Source organism: Crotalus tigris, unplaced genomic scaffold (genome assembly GCF_016545835.1).
Source record: "Crotalus tigris isolate CLP2741 ecotype Arizona unplaced genomic scaffold, ASM1654583v1 scf7180000019021.11574027:1482141, whole genome shotgun sequence".
NCBI lineage: Eukaryota > Metazoa > Chordata > Lepidosauria > Squamata > Viperidae > Crotalus > Crotalus tigris.
This window is the reverse complement of record NW_024097333.1, coordinates 875,727-895,754: the sequence shown is the minus strand read 5'-3', so window position 1 is coordinate 895,754 and position 20,028 is coordinate 875,727. Positions and strand designations below refer to the sequence as shown.

The 20,028-nt window shown below is 47.4% G+C and overlaps 1 protein-coding gene across 2 annotated transcripts; it reads left to right on the top strand.

Moving 5' to 3' along the window:
• The first annotated feature begins 1,292 nt into the window (after positions 1 to 1,292).
• LOC120314915 (pre-mRNA-processing factor 39-like) lies at positions 1,293 to 19,571 on the top strand. Of its 2 annotated transcripts, none has more exons than XM_039358486.1 (14): positions 1,293 to 1,459; positions 3,490 to 3,800; positions 4,451 to 4,576; positions 6,446 to 6,564; positions 7,565 to 7,732; positions 7,846 to 8,044; positions 9,095 to 9,202; positions 10,368 to 10,532; positions 10,779 to 10,905; positions 13,232 to 13,500; positions 14,418 to 14,602; positions 14,732 to 14,806; positions 17,052 to 17,199; positions 19,028 to 19,571. In XM_039358486.1, the coding sequence occupies exons 1-14, from the start codon at positions 1,375 to 1,377 to the stop codon at positions 19,088 to 19,090; spliced, it is 2,148 nt and encodes a 715-aa protein (XP_039214420.1). In that variant the 5' UTR covers positions 1,293 to 1,374; the 3' UTR covers positions 19,091 to 19,571. The 2 variants fall into 2 exon arrangements, with proteins under 2 accessions (XP_039214420.1, XP_039214419.1); XM_039358485.1 differs by having other exon boundaries at positions 1,294 to 1,459; positions 17,049 to 17,199.
• Positions 19,572 to 20,028: the final 457 nt, after the last annotated feature.

Here is a 20,028-nt window from a genome sequence, read left to right as displayed (position 1 = left end):
TGACGCTACGGACACTCTGCAAAATAACCCAGTTTGCAAGTTAGAAGTCCCACTGCTGCCATCATTTCTGTGGAATCAAACTCAGAACCCAAAACCAAAAGTCATTTGGATAGCAAGCATAAAAATGGAATCAGTAAAAAGTCATCAGGGCTCACTGCAGCTATCACTTATTAAACAATATGCAATAGAGAAATTCCCTTCAAAAAAAATGGAAGGGATTCCTTCAGACAAAAGGATGTACTCATATTTATACATTTCAGCAAAGGAGGAGAAAACCAAACAGTCATACAGTTAGTCCTCAACTTACAACTATCCATTTAGTGACCAAAGTTACAACAACACTCCAAAAAGTGACCTAGGGTTGTTTTTCACACTTATGACTCATGCAGCATCCCCTTGGCAACTGGCATGAGACCTTCCCAGGCAGCTTCCGACAAGCAAAGTCAATGGAGGAAGCCTGATTTGCTTATTGACTGTATGATTCAATTATTGCAATGATTCACTTAAGAACTGTGGCAAAGAAGGTCATAAAATGAGATGCAACTCACTTAACAACTGCCTCACCTAACAACCAAAGTTTTGGGCTCAATTGTGGTTGTAAATTGAGAACTTCCTGAACATAAGCAAAGGCAATACGTGATGTAGCTTAGATATTTATCATTATCAACCCTTACTTCCCCAGCCTTCTACTGTACTACCCTCAAGAAATAATTATTGTCTTAATAAAAAGAAACACATCAGTTACGCTGCTATAGAAATTCAGATAAAGTGTACTGAGAATCTTATGTTTCAAGGTTGCTCCAATTAGCACACATTCCTTCTGGGTCTCTGTCTTGCCAACAGGCCTCCACTCCTCCAAGAAGACGGAATACCTGCTTGATTAAATGCAACTTTGGACCAAATAATTTATTACATTTATATGCTACCACATTTTCAGTGACTCTGAGCAGTTTGCCTTATGCAATACTAAAAAAAAAAGTCATTTAATTCAATCGTATCTGCTCTAAACCCTTACATTTCTCAACGGCCTTCCAAGGGGAGCCTTTACTTTCAAGAGGAGCCTTTGTTTCCAACGAAACAAAAACAGCTGGAATTTAACTTTTCCACGATTCTGAATTATACACCTATAGGAGGAGAGAGCGGCCGCTTTTGCATCCCTCTCTATGGTTCCCCCCCCACCTCCAGAAACCTACCTCTCTATCCTTCCCTTCTCTATTGGAGCTGCCCCTAAGCTTCCCGCCCATTCGCCAGGAGGACACCTTCCTGCCCGCCATATCCGGGTCATTGCGGCCGCGCAGGCGCAGTGTGACCTCGTCGGCCCCGCGACGAGAATCCGTGAGGGAGACGGCGCGCTCGGCGGCGTCTGCGGCGAATATGGCGGAGGAAGCGGAGGAGGCGCCGGCCACCCTGGGCCCTGCCGGGGCGGAAGGCGTCGAAGAGCTCCCGGGGGCAGAAGCCGGTGAGAGGGACACCCGGGGCCGGTGGAAACCGGACTCTCCGATGCCGGAGGAAGGATGGGCGGGGGGGGGGCTGGGAAGGGGGTCCCCGGGGCTCTCTGGGCAGTCTAGGGAGACCCAGGGAGGCTGGAGGGCCTGGATCCGACTCCAGTTTCAGCAGGAAAAACGGAAGTTCCCGAACTTCGGTGTGTGGTAGACAGCTCCTGGATAGGGAGGCTCTCTTATCAGCTGTCGTGGATGCGGGCCCTGCATGGCTCCAGCTATCAATCAGAATAGAATGGAGTGGAATGGAATAGGAATAGAATAGAGAGAGAGAGGAGAGGAGAATAGAGAAGAGAATAGGAATGGAAATAGAATAGAGGAGAGAATAGAATAGAAATAGAATAGAAGAGAGAATAGAAATAGAATAGACGAGAGAATAGAGAAGAGAATGGAATAGGAATAGAATAGAGAGAGAAGAGAGGAGAGGAGAGGAGAATAGAGAAGAGGATAGGAATGGAAATAGAATAGAGGAGAGAATAGAATAGAAGAGAGAATAGAAATAGAATAGATGAGAGAATAGAGAAGAGAATGGAATAGGAATAGAAGAGAGAGAGGAGAGGAGAATAGAGAAGAGAATAGGAATGGAAATAGAATAGAGGAGAGAATAGAATAGAAGAGAGAATAGAAATAGAATAGATGAGAGAATAGAGAAGAGAATGGAATAGGAATAGATTAGAGAGAGGAGAGGAGAATAGAGAAGAGAATAGGAATGGAAATAGAATAGAAGAGAGAATAGAAATAGAATAGACGAGAGAATAGAGAAGAGAATGGAATAGAATAGAGAGAGAGGAGAGGAGAATAGAGAAGAGAATAGGAATGGAAATAGAATAGAGAATAGAATAGAAATAGAATAGATGAGAGAATAGAGAAGAGAATGGAATAGGAATAGAATAGAGAGAGAGGAGAGGAGAATGGAGAAGATAATAGGAATGGAATAGGAATAGGAGAATAGAAGAGAGAATAGAATAGAATAGAATAGAATAGAATAGAAATAGAAATAGAATAGAGGAGAGAATAGAGAAGAGAATGGAATAAGAATAGAATAGGAAAAGAATAACAATAGAACAGAGCAGGGGTCCCCAGCGCCTGGTCCATGGACCAGTACCGGGATGCAGCATGCCAGTAACCGATCCACACAAACAAACAAAGCCCCATCTGGTCTGTGGAAAAAGCTTTCTCCATGGAACCAGTTCTTGATGCCCAAAAAGTTGGGGACCTCTGGAATAGAGGAGAGAAGAGAAGAGGAATGGAAATAGAAAAGAATAGAGAAGCGAATGGAATAGACTAGAACATAACCTTGGAGGTCTTCTGGTGCAGCCCCCTACCAAGAGGGTCTCCATAGATCAGTGGTTCTCAACCTTTTTAATGCCGCGACCCCCAACCGGCCGTAAGTCGAGGACTACTCAACCAGTCGTAAGTCGAGGACTACTCAACTGGTGCAGCACCGTTTGCAGAATGGGCTCAGCAGGGCAGAGACAGGCGGGCTCAGCAGGGCAGAGACAGGCTGGACAATTCCTATTGGCTTTTGAAAGCCAATAGAATTAGACTCTATTCAAGAGAGTCTATTCTGTTGGCTTTCAAAAGCCAATAGAATAAAAGGGAGTAGCACAGCTAAGGAAAAGGGGGGAAAAAATGGCAGATTGCAGAAGGAGAATCAGCCCATCTGCTTTGTAGCCTTCCTCAATGGAGGCTGTACGTTGCCATTTCAGAAGCAGGGGTCATTTTGGAAGCAAGCAGAATTCTTGAGCTGAGGGTCTCTCTCACCCCCTAAGGCACCCTTTGCTCCCCTTAACAAATTGTACAGTCACTTAACAACTGGATTGTGGTGGTTAAGCGAGGAGATCGCCTCTCTTAACGACCATAACTTATGACCAGTTGTAGTTGTAAATTAAGGACTCCCTCTATCCTCAACTTTGGAGGATGCAGAACTAACCAACAAGTAAATGAAAATTAATACTGGGAAACTTTTAATTTCGTCCTGAATCTGCAGGCGTTGACCCAGAGGTGCTTCTGAATCAGGAGAGCAATGGCCCTCCCAAGCCAGACGAGGCCATGCCGATGGAAGAGGTCAATGGGGTTAGTCTGGAAGACAACACGGCAGCCCTGCAGGCCGAGCCAGTCACAGAGGAAACCCCTCAGCCTCCTGCTCCAGATGTAGGGATGCTGATGGCCTTGAGCCAGCCCATGGAGGATCTCTCCATCACCTACCCTCTGGAATTTGAGCGGTACTGGAGAGCCACTCAGGAGAACCCCCTGGACTTCACTGCATGGACCGAATTGTTGCAATATGTGGAACAGGAGGTACGAATGTGTCCAAAGCTATGAACTGGTTGTTGGGGCTTAGCAAGAGGTGGCGCAGCAGTTAGAGTGCAGTACTGCAGGCCACTTTAGCTGACTGTGTTCAGCAGGTCAGCGGTTCAAATCTCACCGGCTCAAGGTTGACTCAGCCTTCCATCCTTCCGGGGTAGGTAAAATGATTTGTGACATTCCCTGGCAGCTTCCCGCAGCGTCAGTGGGGAAGCCAGCAGGAAGTTATGGTCATGAACACAGCAGGTACTGCTGGCGCTGTCATTACTAACTGAGGCATTGATAGGCTTTCTCCACTTAGGACAGTGTTTCTTAACCTTGACAATTTTAAGGCATGTGGACTTCAACTCCCAGAATTCCACAGCCAGCAATGCCTTAAAATTGTCAAGGTTGAGAAACACCGACTTAGGACCACGTCACTTAATGGAGCCTCTGGTCCAAAATTAGCTTTGTCAAACAAGGACTAGCAGTAATGCTAAACCACAGTTTGCTTAATTCCTGGCTATTTAAATAAACGACAACTGAGGCCACATTTTGCCTCCTCTTCTCTCTTAGTTTCCTGCGCTGCCTTTGCACCGTTGCAATGTTGTGTGTTTTCCTGTGTCCCCCTCAAAACCATCCCAGCTTTTTGTCTGTTCTGGCAGAACCACATCTACGCAGCCCGCAAAGCTTTCGATAGCTTCTTCCTGAGGTACCCTTACTGCTACGGCTACTGGAAGAAGTACGCAGACATGGAACGGCGCTTCGACTTCATCAAGGAGACCGAGGAGGTACCCTGGAACATTGGAGATTGTGCACGGCACATCCCTGTCCTGGCCCACCAAGGACAAGTGGCCATATGCCCCGTATTACAACTCGGGGGCCCAACTCCATGAGACAAGCTAGTTCCAATTTTGAAAAATCAGACAAGAAGAGCTGAGCCTACTTTAGAGCACGCTTAGATACATGGGGGTTTTCTTAGCACAGTGATGGCGAACCTTTTAGAGGCCGAGTGCCCAAACTGCAACCCAAAACCCACTTATGCATCGTTGGGTGCCAGCTGCGTGTGGCCCATTGGGTGGGTGTGGCCCATTGGGTGGGCGTGGCTGTGGTGGTAACGGCAGACTGGGTGGGACTAAAAAGTTCAGTCAATTCCAACTTTGCAAGATCTTTTTTTTCCCGCGAGAAGTTGAAATTGACTGATTGAACCTTTTTTCTTTTTTTGCACATGGCAGCAGAGGCCTAAAGCGAAAAGGTTTTATAAAACCCAGCTGAAGGTCTAGGACTGGGGCGACGGCGCGCGTGCCCACAGAGAGGGCTCTGGGTGCCGCCTCTGGCACCCGTGCCGTAGGTTCACCACCCCTGTCTTAGCATATACGATAGCCAGGTTTGAATGTGAAATGAAACATCTCAGTTTACCTCTGGAGAAATCTTGCTCAGCCTAAGCAACTTTAAGATGGGTGGGCTTCAACTCCCAGAATTCCTTGGCTAGCATGGTTTAACACGGGAGGACTTCAATTCCCAGAATTCCCCAGCTAGCATGGTTGAAGAGGGTGGACTTTAATTCCCAGAATTCCTTAGCCAACATGGTTTAACAGGGGAGGACTTCCAATTCCCAGAATTCCCCAGCCAGCATACCTTAAACCAGGTGGACTTCAACTCCCAGAATTCCCCAGCTAGCATGGTTTAAGAGGGTGGACTTCAATTCCCAGAATTCCCCAGCTAGCATGGTTTAAGAGGGTGGACTTCAATTCCCAGAATTCCCCAGCTAGAGGTAACTGGCTGGAGAACTCTAGGAATTGAAGTCCACCCATCTTAAAGTGGCCACGGTTATGAAACGCTGCTCTGGAGTAGAGCCCTAGTAACGAAGCCAGGGTACCTGTGGGCACGGCTGTTGTGGGTAATGGAACAGGATCTCGTGGATAGAGAATTCCAAAGCTAGAGAAAACAACATTTCTTTTTTCTTCCCTTGTGGATGCTCACCATTTTTTTTATAATAACCTGAAGGAAAATTCTGGAAAATTCCAAAGCTTTTTATTTTTATTTTTTTTCTTAATTTGGTATCGCCCTACTCCAGTGATGGCGAACCTTTGAGAGACCGAGTGCCCAAACTGCAACCCAAAACCCACTTATGCATCGCCGAGTGCTGGATGGGTGTGGCCCATTGGGTGGGTGTGGCCCATTGGGTGGGCGTGGCTGCGGTGGTAACGGCAGACTGGGTGGGACTAAAAAGTTCAATCAATCAATTCCAACTTTGCGAGATCTTTTTTTTTTTTCTGCAAGAAGTTAAAATTGAACCATTTTTTAATTTTTTTTTGCACACGGCAGCGGAGGCCTAAAGCGAAAAGGTTTTATAAAACCCAGCTGAAGGCCCAGGACTGGGGCGACGGCGCGCGTGCCCACAGAGAGGGCTCTGAGTGCCGCCTCTGGCCCCCGTGCCATAGGTTCGCCACCACTGCCCTACTCTGTCCACAGCATCTGGTTATCTTCTCCTATTGGCCCCTGCTGTGTTTTGTAGAGCAAATGTGGGGATCTGAAAGGTTAGCGTGAAAAAAACCTTTTAATTCTCAGAAAGTCATCTTTGACCGAGTTGCTTGCGGGGGGGGGGGGGTGGAGAGAGAAAGACTCCCTGAAGGTTTATTTTCTCTGCTGCCCTGCAGGTTTTCCAGCGAGGGTTGCAGTCCATCCCTCTCAGCATGGACCTCTGGATCCATTACATCTCTTTCCTGCAGTCCAGCCTGGATATGAATCAACCCGATTCAGCTCAGAAAATTTGTGGGTAGGTCGTGGGGGAGCTATTGAGCGGCAACTGAAACTTGGGCAGGAGAGGAGTCGCCCAGGCCATTGATTCCTCCATCTTGTCCTCCCGTGTTTTTTTTCTCCAAAAGTCAATTCTTCCTGACATGGCTGCTGCTCTGAATAGAGGAGAATGTGAAATGGAAAATATCGTTTTGGGATAAGCTCGACTCCGGTTAACTTCACGGACGCGCTCTCTCAAACCTCCAGCTCTGAGATTTGCAGTTGGTCCCCCATCCAGAGACTAACCAGGTCCAGCACTGCTTAGCTTCCACATCCATCTATAGTCAGCTAGGTCAGGGGTAGGCAACCGTGGTTCTTTTATGACTTGTGGACTTCAACTCCCAGAGTTCCTGAGCCAGCATGGAGGAAACTTTGGCCCCCTCAGGACTCGTGGACTTCAACTCCCAGAATTCCCCAGCCAGCCATGAATGATAGAGTTGGAAAAGAGCAGAAGGATCGTCTCAGTCAGAATTCCTGAGCCAGCCTGGCTCAGCTTGGAAACCTCTCCCTTTCCCCTTAGCATGGCTGGCTCAGGAGTTCTGGGAGAGGGACGATAGTTCCCCATGCTGGCTGAGGAATTCTGGAGTTGAAGTCCACGAGTCATAAAAGAGCCACGGTTGCCTACCCCTGGCCCAAATGCCTGAATTTTGATCATGTGACCGTGAGGAAAAATATTTAAATATTTAAGTCAGGGGTCTTCAAACTTGGCTCTTTTATGACTCGTGGACTTCAACTCCCAGAATTCCTGAGCCAGCATGAGGAAACTATGGCCCCCTCATGACTCGTGGACTTCAACTCCCAGAATTCCTGAGCCAGCATGGGGGAACTATGGTCCCCTCATGACTCGTGGACTTCAACTCCCAGAATTCCTGAGCCAGCATGGGGGAACTATGGCCCCCTCATGACTCGTGGACTTCAACTCCCAGAATTCCTGAGCCAGCATGGCTCAGCTTGGAAACCTCTTCTCCTCTTCTCTGCAGCACTTTTGAGGCCGCTGTGGCTGCCGCGGGAGTAGATTTCCGTTCGGACAAGCTCTGGGAGATGTACGTGGAATGGCAGAAGGAGCAGGGGGACCTGAAGGCCGTCACTGGCATTTACGACAGGGTGCTGACGACGCCCACCCAGTTGTACAGCCACCACTGGGAAAAGTAAGTGCAAGACTTGGGGTGTCTGAGTCGGGGGCATGCCTGTCTCCAAAAGGTTGTAAGTCGAGGACTAGCTGGTAGCCGCGCTCTGGAAAACCCTCCTTTCGTCCGAACAGCTTCAAGGAACATCTGTCCAGCCAGTCCCCGGCTGACATTCTCTCCATAGAAGAGCTGCTGTGGATGCAGTCCAAGATGGCCTCCGAGACGGCCCCCAAGACAACGGAGGTGGAAGCGGAGGAGGAAGCACCACCTGGAGAAGATCTGCCTCTGAAGGGGGAAAGCAAGCAGGAGATCGCAGATGGGAAGCAGGTGTTGGTGGGTCCATGTCTTCGCAGTGTCCCAGTCTGGGCTGGGATATTCCCTATTTGTCTTCTCTGAACCAACCCATAGCCAGAGAGAGCTAGGGAAGTGGGCAGTGGCAGAAGTCACAAAGCCATCAGAATACAGGTAGTCAGTCTGTAAGGACCCACCCCATTTTGCATCTTAAGAACTCTTGGAATATTTCTTCCAACAGGCATCCTTTATTAAGAGAAAATGGTTGCAGGCGTTCTAGACAGGACCTGGGGCCCAAGCCCTACGGTTCAAGGTTTTAAGGGGTTCCCAGCAGCCCCACCCCGCCCCACCATCCTTCCAGCGACAATCCCAGGCATTACATTTCCACCCCCTTTTTCCTCACTGCTGGCGGAAGGGAGACTTCAGAGGGGAGTAGATGAAAGCTGATGGCCCCATTGTTATGGTTAGTCCTCTTGGTGAGATCCACATTCAGTCCCTTTAAAGTTGTAATGAAGGAAGTGACAGCCATAAAACCCCTTTGCTCACCCCCCTTCCCCTTCGTAGTATGACAGAATCCAGAGAGGGCAGAAATGGGGTCTTCCATAGTCGATAACTAGAGATGAAATATAATTGGATTCTGACACAGTCAATCAATTAGAATAGAGCTGGAAGGGACCTTGGAGGTCGTCTAGTCCAACCCCTTGCTCAAGCAGGAGACCCTAAACCATTTCAGACAAGAGGCTCTTCAATCTCTTCTTGAAAACCTCCAGTGTTGGAAACATTGACAACATCTGAAGGCGAGCCGTTCCAATGGTTAATTGTCCTCACTGTTGCCAAGCGTCTGAATTTGAATCACATGACCACGGGGATGCTGCAAGGGCCATAAAGTGGTCCTGGGTCACTTTTTTCAGAGCCGTTGAAACTTCGAAGGGTCACTAAAATGAAGTAAGCCAAGGACTGCCTGTAAAGGCGGAACATAAGTAAATAAAGTAAAAAGCAGATAAACAATAAAACAGGAATTGCGTGGATCCGATTCCAGTTCACCACTTCTTTTCCTAAGGATTCTCTCTTTCATCTCTTCTTGGATTTCAGGGGACGCTGGATCCGGAGAAAGTCCTGGAGCAGTCGATTTCGATCCGCCAACAGATCTTCCTTCAGAACGAAGCCGAAGTTAGCAAGCGCTGGAATTTTGAGGATGGGGTGTGTGCGAACAAATCAGATTCCTCAACCCGACGGGGTGGGAAGGACGCTTGAGAATCTGCTAGCAGAGCTAGGGAGGGTCAGAGGGAATGGGGGAGGAGACCTTTTTATTAGGACTTGGCCTGTTTCCTATCAGTAAAGAGTCTACACCAGTGGTTCTCAACCTTCCTAATGCCGCGACCCCCAACCATGTGGTCGTAAGTCGAGGACTACCTGTATTTCCCTGCGGGCGGGGCAGGAGGAGGCGTGCACACTCCGCCTCCTCTCCTGCGGCTGGAGCGCATGCTGCACAGGCTGAGGGTGCATGCAGGCCATCGCCCAGCAACCGCCTCAGCCTGGGAGTGCCGCGCATGTGTGGTCCCGCCCCCTGCGCCGGCCACCTTGTGCTCTTACTCACCTCGATGTCATGTCTGCAGGTAGTCCTGGACCTACAACCATAATTGGGAACAGAATTTCCATCACTAAGCAAGGCTAAGTTAAGTGAGTCGTGCCGGATTTCACGGCCGATTTTGCCACGATGGTTATGCAAATGGCTGCAGTTGTTAAGTGACTCACACAGTCCTTAACGGAACCTGGCTTCCCCTCTTGACTTTGCTTGTCAGAAGCTGGTTGGGAAGGTCGCAAAGGCTGATGGCATGACTTTAGCACACTGCAACCCTTGTCAAACACATGTTGGTTGCCAAGGGCCTGAATTTTGATCACGTGTATGTGGGAATGCTTCCATTCTACTTAACGACCATTGGTTTAACGACCGCTCAAATGTTAACAATGGGACTGAAAAAAGTGATAACCGTTTTTCCACACTTGTAATCGTTGCCTCGTCCCCGTGGTCACAGGATCAACATTCAGCCAGTTGGCAACTGACTCCTATTTATGACGGTTGCAGAGTCCCTGGGGGGGGGGGTCACGTGATCCTCTTTTGCGACCTCCTGGCAAGCAACTTCAACAGGGGGACCCAGGTTCACTTAACCACCATGTGACTAACTTAACACCTGCAGTGGTTCCCTTAACAACTTTGGCAAGGATCAGCGTCTTGCTTAGCAATGGAAATTTCCAGCTCAATTGTGGTCATAAGTCAAGGACTACCCGTACTTTAATTCTTGAGTAATGCTGGTTTGTCTCGGCTTCTCTCTGCTCATTGTAGCACCGTCCCATTTTCCCTTAGATCAAGAGGCCCTACTTCCACGTGAAGCCACTGGAGCGAGCGCAGCTGCGGAACTGGCGGGACTACCTAGACTTTGAGATCGCCAGCGGGTCACACGAGCGCACCATCGTGCTCTTTGAGCGCTGCGTCATCGCCTGTGCCCTCTACGAGGAGTTCTGGATCAAGGTCAGCTAGGCCAGGGCTTTTCAACCAGTGGTACGGGTACCACCTGGGGTACATTGGCACCTGGCAGGTGGTACGCGACCATCCTAGAAAAGGGGTAGCGGTGGAGGGAAAAGCTTGGGAAAGGCTGCTCTAGGGTCAGGTTGAGTAAATATTGCCCTATGAAGCATCCATCTTTATCTTTGCAACTACAAAACCACTTTTTTCTGATGTTTTCCCCTGTTGCCCCTCCTCCTTTCCTTAATTTAGTATATCAGGTACCTGGAGCACCACAGCATAGCTGGAGCCCGGAGTGTTTTCCAGCGGGCTTGCTGTTACCATCTGCCTCGTAAGCCCAACATTCACCTCTTGTGGGCAGCATTTGAGGAGAAACAAGGTGAGGAACAAGCAGAGTCAGTGGGGGAAGCTGGATTCATTGAACAACCCTGTGATGTAGTTAGCAACTACAGTGATTCACTTAACAACCACATGCTTAACAATGGCAGTGATTCACTTAACAACTCTGGTAGAAGAGGATATAAAATTGTACGCGACTCGCCTAACAACTGCCTCACTTAACAATGGAAATTCTGTCTCAGCTCTGCTCCTAAGTCAAGTACTACCTGTGTTGTGAACAACACCTATTTCCTAGCCTGCATGTGCCCATCACCATAGGTATGCATAGACCTCTTCTTTACTCATCTGTCACTTCTAACATCTGGAGCAGGTTTGCTGAACCATAGCCACTTGAACATGTGTGGATTTTAAGTCCCATGCTGGTTGGTGAATTCTGGGAGTCGAAGTCCACACGTCTTCAAGTTGCCAAAGTGGACAAACTCTCATCCAGAGGGAGAGACAAAGGAGATGATAATATTAACTGGGTTAACTTAGAGGTTCCTGGATGTTAGTCATTGATTAAAGTTTAGGATTTCGTTCAGAAAGAATAATTCAAACTCCTTCAATCTTATCTGCTTTGGCCAAGAGAAGACAGGATGGTGGAAGACACATTGTGGGCTTATCTCCTAGTCCAGGGGTCCCCAACCCCCGATCTGTGGACCAGTACCGGGCCATGGCATGGCAGCAACCGGTCCACACAAACAAGCAAAGCCCCATCTGCGAGATGCAGGCAACACACAAAACCACGCACCCTCCGGTGTGTGGAAAATCCTCTCTCCACAGAACTGGTCCCTGGTGCCCAAAAGGTTGGAGACCTATGTCCTAGTTGCCTCTTCCTAAGACTTGCTGAATTTCAAGACGTTATTGTTATCCAAGGCAATCATATAATCGTAAATCCAACCTGGAACTAAGGAGAAATTTCCTGACAGCGAGAGCAATTAGTCAGTGGAACAGCTTTTAGTTCAACCTCTTACGCAAGGCAGGAGGTCTTACGCCATCTGGACAAACGGTTGTCCAATCGATTCTTGAAAACCTCCAGTGATGGACCCCACACAACTCCAGGGACAAGCCGTTCCCATTGTTAAGAAATTGTTCTATCCCAGCCTATAGCCGTCCTTGTTAAAGGCACAAGGACCAAACCCCTGTTGATAAAATAGGCTGGAGACTTTAAAACAAAACAAACCCCTTTTAATCTGCCAAATAGTCCAAAACGCAAACAGCAAAACTCAATCCAAATGCAGGAAATAGTCCACAGGAAACACGATGCAAATAGAAGAGTAGTCACAAGCAAGACGAACAGACCAGGATTCCAAGAAGTATTTTGCAAACGGTTGCCTTCAGCAACCAGCACCGCCCACACCTCCTCTTTTTATACAGCAGTCCCAAGGCGTTGCCTCTCATCGCCTTCTCCTTTTACTCTGGAGTTGCCGTATTGACTGCTGCTGATTTACTCTCACTAATTGACGACGTGTGCGAGCATCAATTAGCATGTCCATCAGGTGTGAGTCCTCCCAATCTGACTCATGCTCCTCACACAGCTGAGCTTCATCAGGAACACGACTGGAGGGCCCAGGCTCTGCATCCAACCGTGAGTCCTGTAATTCATCCGAGCCTCCCTCTGCCCCTGATGGCCCTTCAAATGCCTCCTCCACCTCCTCCTCAGATTCCTCAGACTCAGCTGTTGGGAGCACAGGCAGGCACGGAATCACAACAAATTTCTCCTTCGTTCCAGGTTGGTTCTCTCCTTAATGAGCTTCCATCCATTCCTTCTTGTCCTGTGATGCTATGGAGAATAAATGGAGCCCGTCTTCTCTGTGCAATTCTGGAAGACAGAATTCTTTTCTTCATTAAGCTCAACAGACCTAGTTCCCTTAAGATGTTCCATTCCTCTTATCAACTTAACTAGATAATATCTGAGTTAATAATCTGAGGCCCCACATTGGTGATTTTTCTACAGATAGTCCTCAACATAAAACGGTTCGTTTAGTAACCGTTCAAAGCTGCAACCCTGACAAAGTGACTCGTGATCGTTTTTCACACTTAACGACCATTGCAGCATCCCCCACAGTCATGTGATCAAAATTCGGAGACTTGGCAACTGAATCGTATTTATGACGGTTGAACTTCTGACCAGCAAAGTCAACGGGGGAAGGCAGATTTGCTTGTTACTAACTTAACAGCTGCAGTGATTCACTGAACCACTGGGCAAGAAAGGTCGCAAAATGGGGCAAAACTCGCTGAACAAACGTCTCACTTAGCAACAGGAATTGGGGGCTCCCTGGTGGTTGTTACCTGTATTGAAGATGTCTTTCCATGTGTTCCCGCAGGAGAGGTGGAGGAAGCCCGGCGTATCTTGAAGACCTTTGAGGACTGTGTGCCCGGCCTGGTCATGGTGCGTTTGCGGCGGGTGAGCCTGGAACGTCGGCTGGGGAACATGGACATGGCAGAGGCCCTCCTGATGGAAGCCATACGGGACAACGAAGGGATGCCCATCTCCTCCTTCTATTCTGTCAAGCTGGCTCGCCAGGTCCTCAAAGTGCAGAAGAACCTGAGCAAAGCGCGGAAGATTCTTCTTGAGGCCTTGGAAAAGGATCCGGTAAAAAAAAAAAAACAAGGGTGTTTAGGGGCATGTGCAGATAGTCCGCAGCTTACGTTCATTTAATGGCCGTTCAGTGTTACAACAGCACTGGAAAAAGTAACTTAGGACCATTTTTCACACTTACGACCATTGTAGCATCTTCATGGTCATGTGATCAATATTCAGACACTTGGCAACTGATTCCTATTTACGACGGTTGCAGGGTCCCGGGGTCACGTGATCCCCTTTTATAACCTGACAAGCAAGGTCAGTGGGGGTGCCAGATTCACTTAACTGCTGTGTTCCTAACTTAACAACTGCAGTCATTCACTTAACAACAATGGCAAGAACTGTCGTGAAATGGGGCAAAACTCGCTTAACAACTGTCTCGCAACACAAACTTTGGCCTCAGTTGCGGTCATAAGTCAAGGACTACTTGTAGTTGTGGGAGTTGCCAAAAGGAAGCAGGGTGGAGGTCCTTTGGAAAAGGGCAGAAGTTGGGCCTTCATTCACACATCTCTAGTCTTTTGGAGGGAGCTGAGTAACATTTTGCCCTTATGATGGCCAAAACTTGGCTCACTTAAAAGAGCCGCCTCACTCTGAACCTTAGTTTATGAAGCCTGCAAACAATTATGGCAGTGTTTCTCAACCTCTGCAACTTTAAGCTGGGTGGACTTCAGCTCCCAGAATTCTCCACCCAGCATGGGCTGGGGAAGACCATCCATTTTAAAGCATGCTGGCGGGGGAATTCTGGGAGGTGAGGTCCATGCCTCTTAGAACACGCTGGTTGGGGAACTCTGGGAGTTGCAGTCCACCAACCTCCCCGTGGCTGGGGTTGAGGAATCCCAATTCGGATGATTACTTGGATCTGCCCTGAAATTTTCTCTTCCTCGCTTCTCCCCAAAACGCCACGGCCGGATTCCCTTTGGGTGCAGGACAACGCCAAGCTGTATGCGAACCTCTTGGAGATGGAGTTCAGCGCTGATGTCCGTCAGAACGAGGGCAACACCATGAGCAGTTTTGACCGCGCCTTGACCAGCGGTCTCCCCCTGGAGACTAAGATCATCTTCTCTCAGCGCAGAGTGGAGTTTCTGGAAGATTTTGGGTCGAGCATAAACAGGTAACGGAAAAAAGCTTAAACAGGTAATGGCATAAAAAGGCGCGCGAAGCACGTTCTCTTCAGCCTCTGACGACCCAGAGCGGAGGACCTTCTGGGTCCAAAGTTCACCTCTCCCTTCTCTCTTCCCAGCCTGCTGATGTGCTACGAAGAGCATCAGAAACTCTTGAACCAGCAGATGATGAGGAAGAGGCTTCTGGAAAATGGGTAAGAATACTTCCCTGTCTGCCGCTCCATCTTTCTTTTCCTTTCTAATTGCATTTGTATTTTGGAGGGAGCAACGGAGATCGCCTGACCGAGACTCAATCGTACATCGCACCAAGCCATCGTGCCGTTTGTTTATGTATATATAATTTTGTCCTGCCTTTATTAGTTGCATAACTAACTCAAGGCAGCCAGCATACGTCATACTTTTAAGTCTTCCTGTTTTCCACACAACAACCCTGTGAGGTGAGTTGGGCCGAGAGTGAATGAGTGGCCCAAAGTCGCCCAGTTGGCTTTCATGGCTAAGACGAGACTAGAACTCAGAGTCTTCAGCTGATTGGCCCAAAGTCACCTAGCCTGCTTTCATGTCTGAAGTGGAATTAGAACTTGCCATCTCCTGGTTTCTAGGCCAGCACTTTTACCCCAATGCCAAATGTTCGGTGTTGTCTTTATTTAAACCCATCCAACCATAATCAAGCAAATGACGGCTTGCTGTGAGGTGTGGACCTTCGCTTATTGTCAGGTAAAGTGCAATTGTTTAAACTGATTTAGTGAAAATACTAATTCCTAAGACTACGTGTATTTTGGAAAGAGTTTAGGTTTCAGTGGCGAATTACACTGAGCTGGCTTTTTAAAAAAAAAATCTTTTAAAAGTTTTTCTACAAAACATAGTGCTTTCCACCTGACCAACAGATTAGCAGTATGTCTGGATTGAACTATTTGGCTACTCACCCTCTTTGCAGAGTTAAAAGCTCAGTTGATCTCCACCCGTCTTAAAAGTTGCTTAGGTTGAGAAGCATTAGGTTGGGGGGGGGGTGATGCCGTGCCCGTTGCTGCTTTTTTTATTGTTTTATAGTTGTTTTGCTTTCTTGCGAACAAAAGTGCGTATAGTCCAGGCCATGGTTTTCCCAGTTGCAATGTATGGGTGTGAAAGTTGGACCATAAGAAAGGCTGAGCGCCAAAGAATGGAGGCCTTTGAACTCTGGTGCTGGAGAAGACTCCTACGAGTCCCCTGGACTGCAAGGCGATCCAACCGGTCAGTCCTAGAGGAGATCAACCCCGGCTGCTCTTTAGAAGGCCAGATCCTGAAGTTGAAATTCAAATACTTTGGCCACCTAATGAGAAGGAAGGACTCACTGGAGAAGGGCCTAATGCTGGGAAAGATGGAGGGCAAGAGAAGAATGGGACGACAGAGAATGAGATGGCTGGATGGAGTCACTGAAGCAGTAGGCGTGAACTTCAATGGACTCCAGAAGATGGTAGAGGACAGGAAGACCTGGAGGAACGTTGTCCATGAGGTCGCGATGGGTCGGACACGACTTCGCAATTAACAACAACAACAACATTTAAGAAACGAACCAACTCCACAATCAGCACAGGGCAGACCCACAAATTGGGTTCCAGGAGCATAATGGGCCAGCATCTGTTTTTTGTCCAAAAGGCCAGCAGAGTTATCCCAAAGATGCTTTTTCACGAGGCAACTGAGCTAAAGAAGCTTCTTGGATGAGAAGTGAAATATCTTCAAAGAAAAAAGAAGACAGTCCAGTTGCCTCGTGAAAAAGCATCTTTGGGTGAATTTTATTACGGCAGCAAGGTTATTGATTGGGCAATATTGGAGAAAAGACTCCTTGCCTACCTTAGAGGAATGGTTTTTTAAAGTTTCTTATTTATCAGAAATGGCAAAAATGTCGGCTTATCTGAAAGACCATTCACAAGAGAGATACAACTCTATATGGAAAAGATGGGTAAATTTTGTTCAGAACAAATATGGGATTAGAAAGTATTATTTAGCTTTTGAATAACGTATTGTATAAAGTTGTTATGCCTAGATTTGTTGATTTTATTGTCATGGAGTTAAAGGGGTTCTAAAATTTTTTAGGATTTATGTATAATTGATTGACGTTTATTTAATTTTTTGTATTCTTTTTTTTGTTTTGTTTTTAGCTCTGTACTCAGCTCTGGGAAGGGGGGGGAGAGCGGTGGGGAGGGATTTTATTGTAAAATGTTTATAAAAATTTCAATTAAAAAAAAAAAGCATCTTTGGGATAACTCTGACCTGCACGACTGAGAATCTCCCAGATAGCAGGCTCAGAGGTTTATGAGGCAGGGGAGGAGGGGGGGGGCTCCGCGATGGGGCAGAGCCTGGGTGCACCCCCTTAGGAAGCTACAATCCCCACGGATACCCTGGTGTTGCAACAGAGCCAAAGGTGACCAACTGACACTGACCCCTTTTGAAATTCCCAAGCAGTGTGGATGAAACCGATGACAAAAGGTTGAGACTCGACGATGCAGCCATTGGGGGTGGCAGCGTAGCCATGGCGACAACGGGCATCACGCCCTTGATGGCAAGTGACACCAGCGCAGCGGGCACTTACAACTATAACACGTGGTACCAGGTGAGTTGCCCAAGGCAGTTGGCATTAGATTGGGAAGCATGTGCTCTCTCCTCCCCACCTCCGGGCAATCTCGGGACTACAGTTTGCAGAAAGCATAGCCGCCATATTGGGAGGGGATGTTGGGCCCTGCCATGCCAGGACATCTCCGGGGTGGGGGGGACAGGAGCCATCGGTTTCAGGAGATCTGAACATAACGACGGGATTGACTCTTAAGTGTGACCCCAGCCCCGTGGTCTGCACAGTCCGTATCAGAGATCAAATTGAGCTGCGGAGCTGGAATAATAATGATACGGTTTTTTAAAACAGTGCTTTGGTCAGCGTGAATAGAGACTTTGCAGCTAGTCCTCATCTTACACAACCATTTGTTTAGCGACTGTTCAGAATTACAACAGCACTGAAAAAAAGTGACTTGGAACCGGTCCTCCCGTTTATGACCATCACGACATCCCCAGAGTCACGTCATCAGGCTTCATGCGCTTGGCGACTGGCACATTATTTGTAACCGTTGCAGTGCCCCATGCGATACGCCGTTTTGTGACCTTCCCAGCCAATTCTAACGAGCCAAGCCCCATAGAGGACGCCAGATTCATTTAATGACGGATTCACTTAACAACTTTGGCAAAAGAGGTCATAATATTGGGTGTGACTCCCATAACCACCCCCTTGCTTAGCCATGGAAATTCTAGACTTTACTGCGGTCATAAATTGAGGACTATCTGCACTGCCTTTGGAGGTTCATAACTAGCAAACATTGATATACAATTCAGCTGTTTCCTACTGCCCACTTTTTAAAAGATTGGCCCCATTTAAACATATTTTGCATATTGAGCAAAGCTCTGAGATACGAGTGGAAGCTTGTTAAAGAGAGAACTAGCCTGGAATTAAGGAGACAGTGAGAACAATTAACCAGTGGAACAGCTTGCCTCCAGAAGTTGTGGGTGCTCCATCAGTGGAGGTTTTTAAGGAAGACATTGGACAGGTATATGTCCAGGATGGTGTAAGGACTCCTGCCTTGGGCAGAGGGTTGGACTAGAAGACCTCCAGGGTTCCTTGCAGCCCTATGATTCTTGTTTGTTATATATATATACATATTACAACTAAAGAGCCCTGGTGGCACAGTGGTTAGAATGCAGTATTGCAGGCTAATTCGGATGACTACCGGCAGTTTGATTCTGAGTGGCTCAAGGTTGACTCAGCCTTCCATCCTTCCCGGTAAAATGAGGACCCAGATTGTTGGGGGCAATAAGCCGAGTCTGTAATTTGCCTAGAGAGGGCTGTAAAACACACTGAAGCGGTTTATAAGTCTAAGTGCTATTGCTAAATTGGTTAAAAGGATTTATTTATTTATTTATGAGACTTATATACCGCTTTAAGTGCAAGCACTCTCTAAGCGGTGTACACCAGTAAGCAATGTATATATATATATATATATATTTACATTGCCCCCAACAATCTGGGTCCTCATTTTACCTACCCCGGAAGGATGGAAGGCTGAGTCAACCTTGAGCCGGTGAGATTTGAACCGCTGACCTGCTGAACAGTCAGCTAAAGTGGATGGTAAAAGTAGAGGACCTGTGGTCATTCCAGCTCTCGCTGCCTCTAATCACTGATCAAAATGACTGGCGTGAATCCAACTTGGGTTGGGGAATACGGTGGAAGAGAGGCTACTTTAATTTATTTATTTATAAAATGTATTTGCTGCCCATCTTGTATCCAGTGACTCTGGGCAGCTTACAACAAGCTATATAAAATAACATTTCTGTAGTCTACATTTCTTCACTTAACACAAATGCTCCCCCCCCCCATTGCTAACTTTATTCTGTTGCAGAATTACAGTAACTATGGATACCAGAACACGTGGAACTACAATCAATATTACCAACAGACCTAAAAACAACTGACAGGAGATGGTTGTGGCATAGATGGGCAGCTGTGGCTATCTTTGCTCAGCTTCTGAACGGAAGCAAATGGCTGGCTGTGGTCTCTTTCCCGACGGTGATGGAGAGACTTGTTGCAAGCTTTAGAAAAACCTGATCCTTTTTGTATGAATTTGCTTTATCGTTTTTCCCCTAAATTTTCGAAACTGGAGAGGATACGTTGCCCTCCAGAGATCCTGCGTGAAGAAACAGGATTTATTCATTCCATGGCAGAACTGAAAGAATTCAGTGCCCATGGGAAGTCCAGCAGAGATGCTTCTGAAGATGCACAAGCACAGGCTGTTGTGACGCTCCATCTTCTTCCTGGTTGCAAATTTAGTTTCATTTTAAATCAAGGCCTTGGAAACAGCATGTTCTCTTTTTTTTTTTTTGTAAAAGGGTTTCCTCTGTACATTTTCACTTTTTGCAGCTGTAAATAAACTGGAATCGGTAATGTGTCATCCACTCTTCTTTAGAACAGACCCTTGTAAGATTGGGTGGCGCAGCAGTTAGAGTGCAGTACTGCAGGCCACTTTAGCTGACTGTGTTCAGCAGGTCAGCGGTTCAAATCTCACCGGCTCAAGGTTGACTCAGCCTTCCATCCTTCTGAGGTAGGTAAAATGAGGACCCAGATTGTTGGGGGCAATGTAAATATATATATACATTGCTTACTGGTGTACACCGCTTAGAGAGTGCTTGCACTTAAAGCGGTATATAAGTCTCATAAATAAATTGCTTTAAGGTAGTGTTTCTCAACCTTGGCACCTTTAACATGGGTGGACTTCAACTCCCAGAAGTCCCCAGCCAGCATGATTTAAGAGGAGTTGAACTTAAACTCCATGCTGGCTGTGGAATTCTGGGAGTTGAAGTCCACCCATCTTCAAAGTTGCCAAACTTAAGATCTAATTCAGCA

Bases quoted from the DNA above. Each gene is read 5' to 3' on its own strand.
- LOC120314915 (XM_039358485.1), top strand. From the start codon at position 1,375: ATGGCGGAGGAAGCGGAGGAGGCGCCGGCCACCCTGGGCCCTGCCGGG. The intron at 1,460-3,489 runs GTGAGAGGGACA...CTGAATCTGCAG, and splicing joins GCTCCCGGGGGCAGAAGCCG to GCGTTGACCCAGAGGTGCTT. The intron at 4,577-6,445 runs GTACCCTGGAAC...GCTGCCCTGCAG, and splicing joins TCATCAAGGAGACCGAGGAG to GTTTTCCAGCGAGGGTTGCA.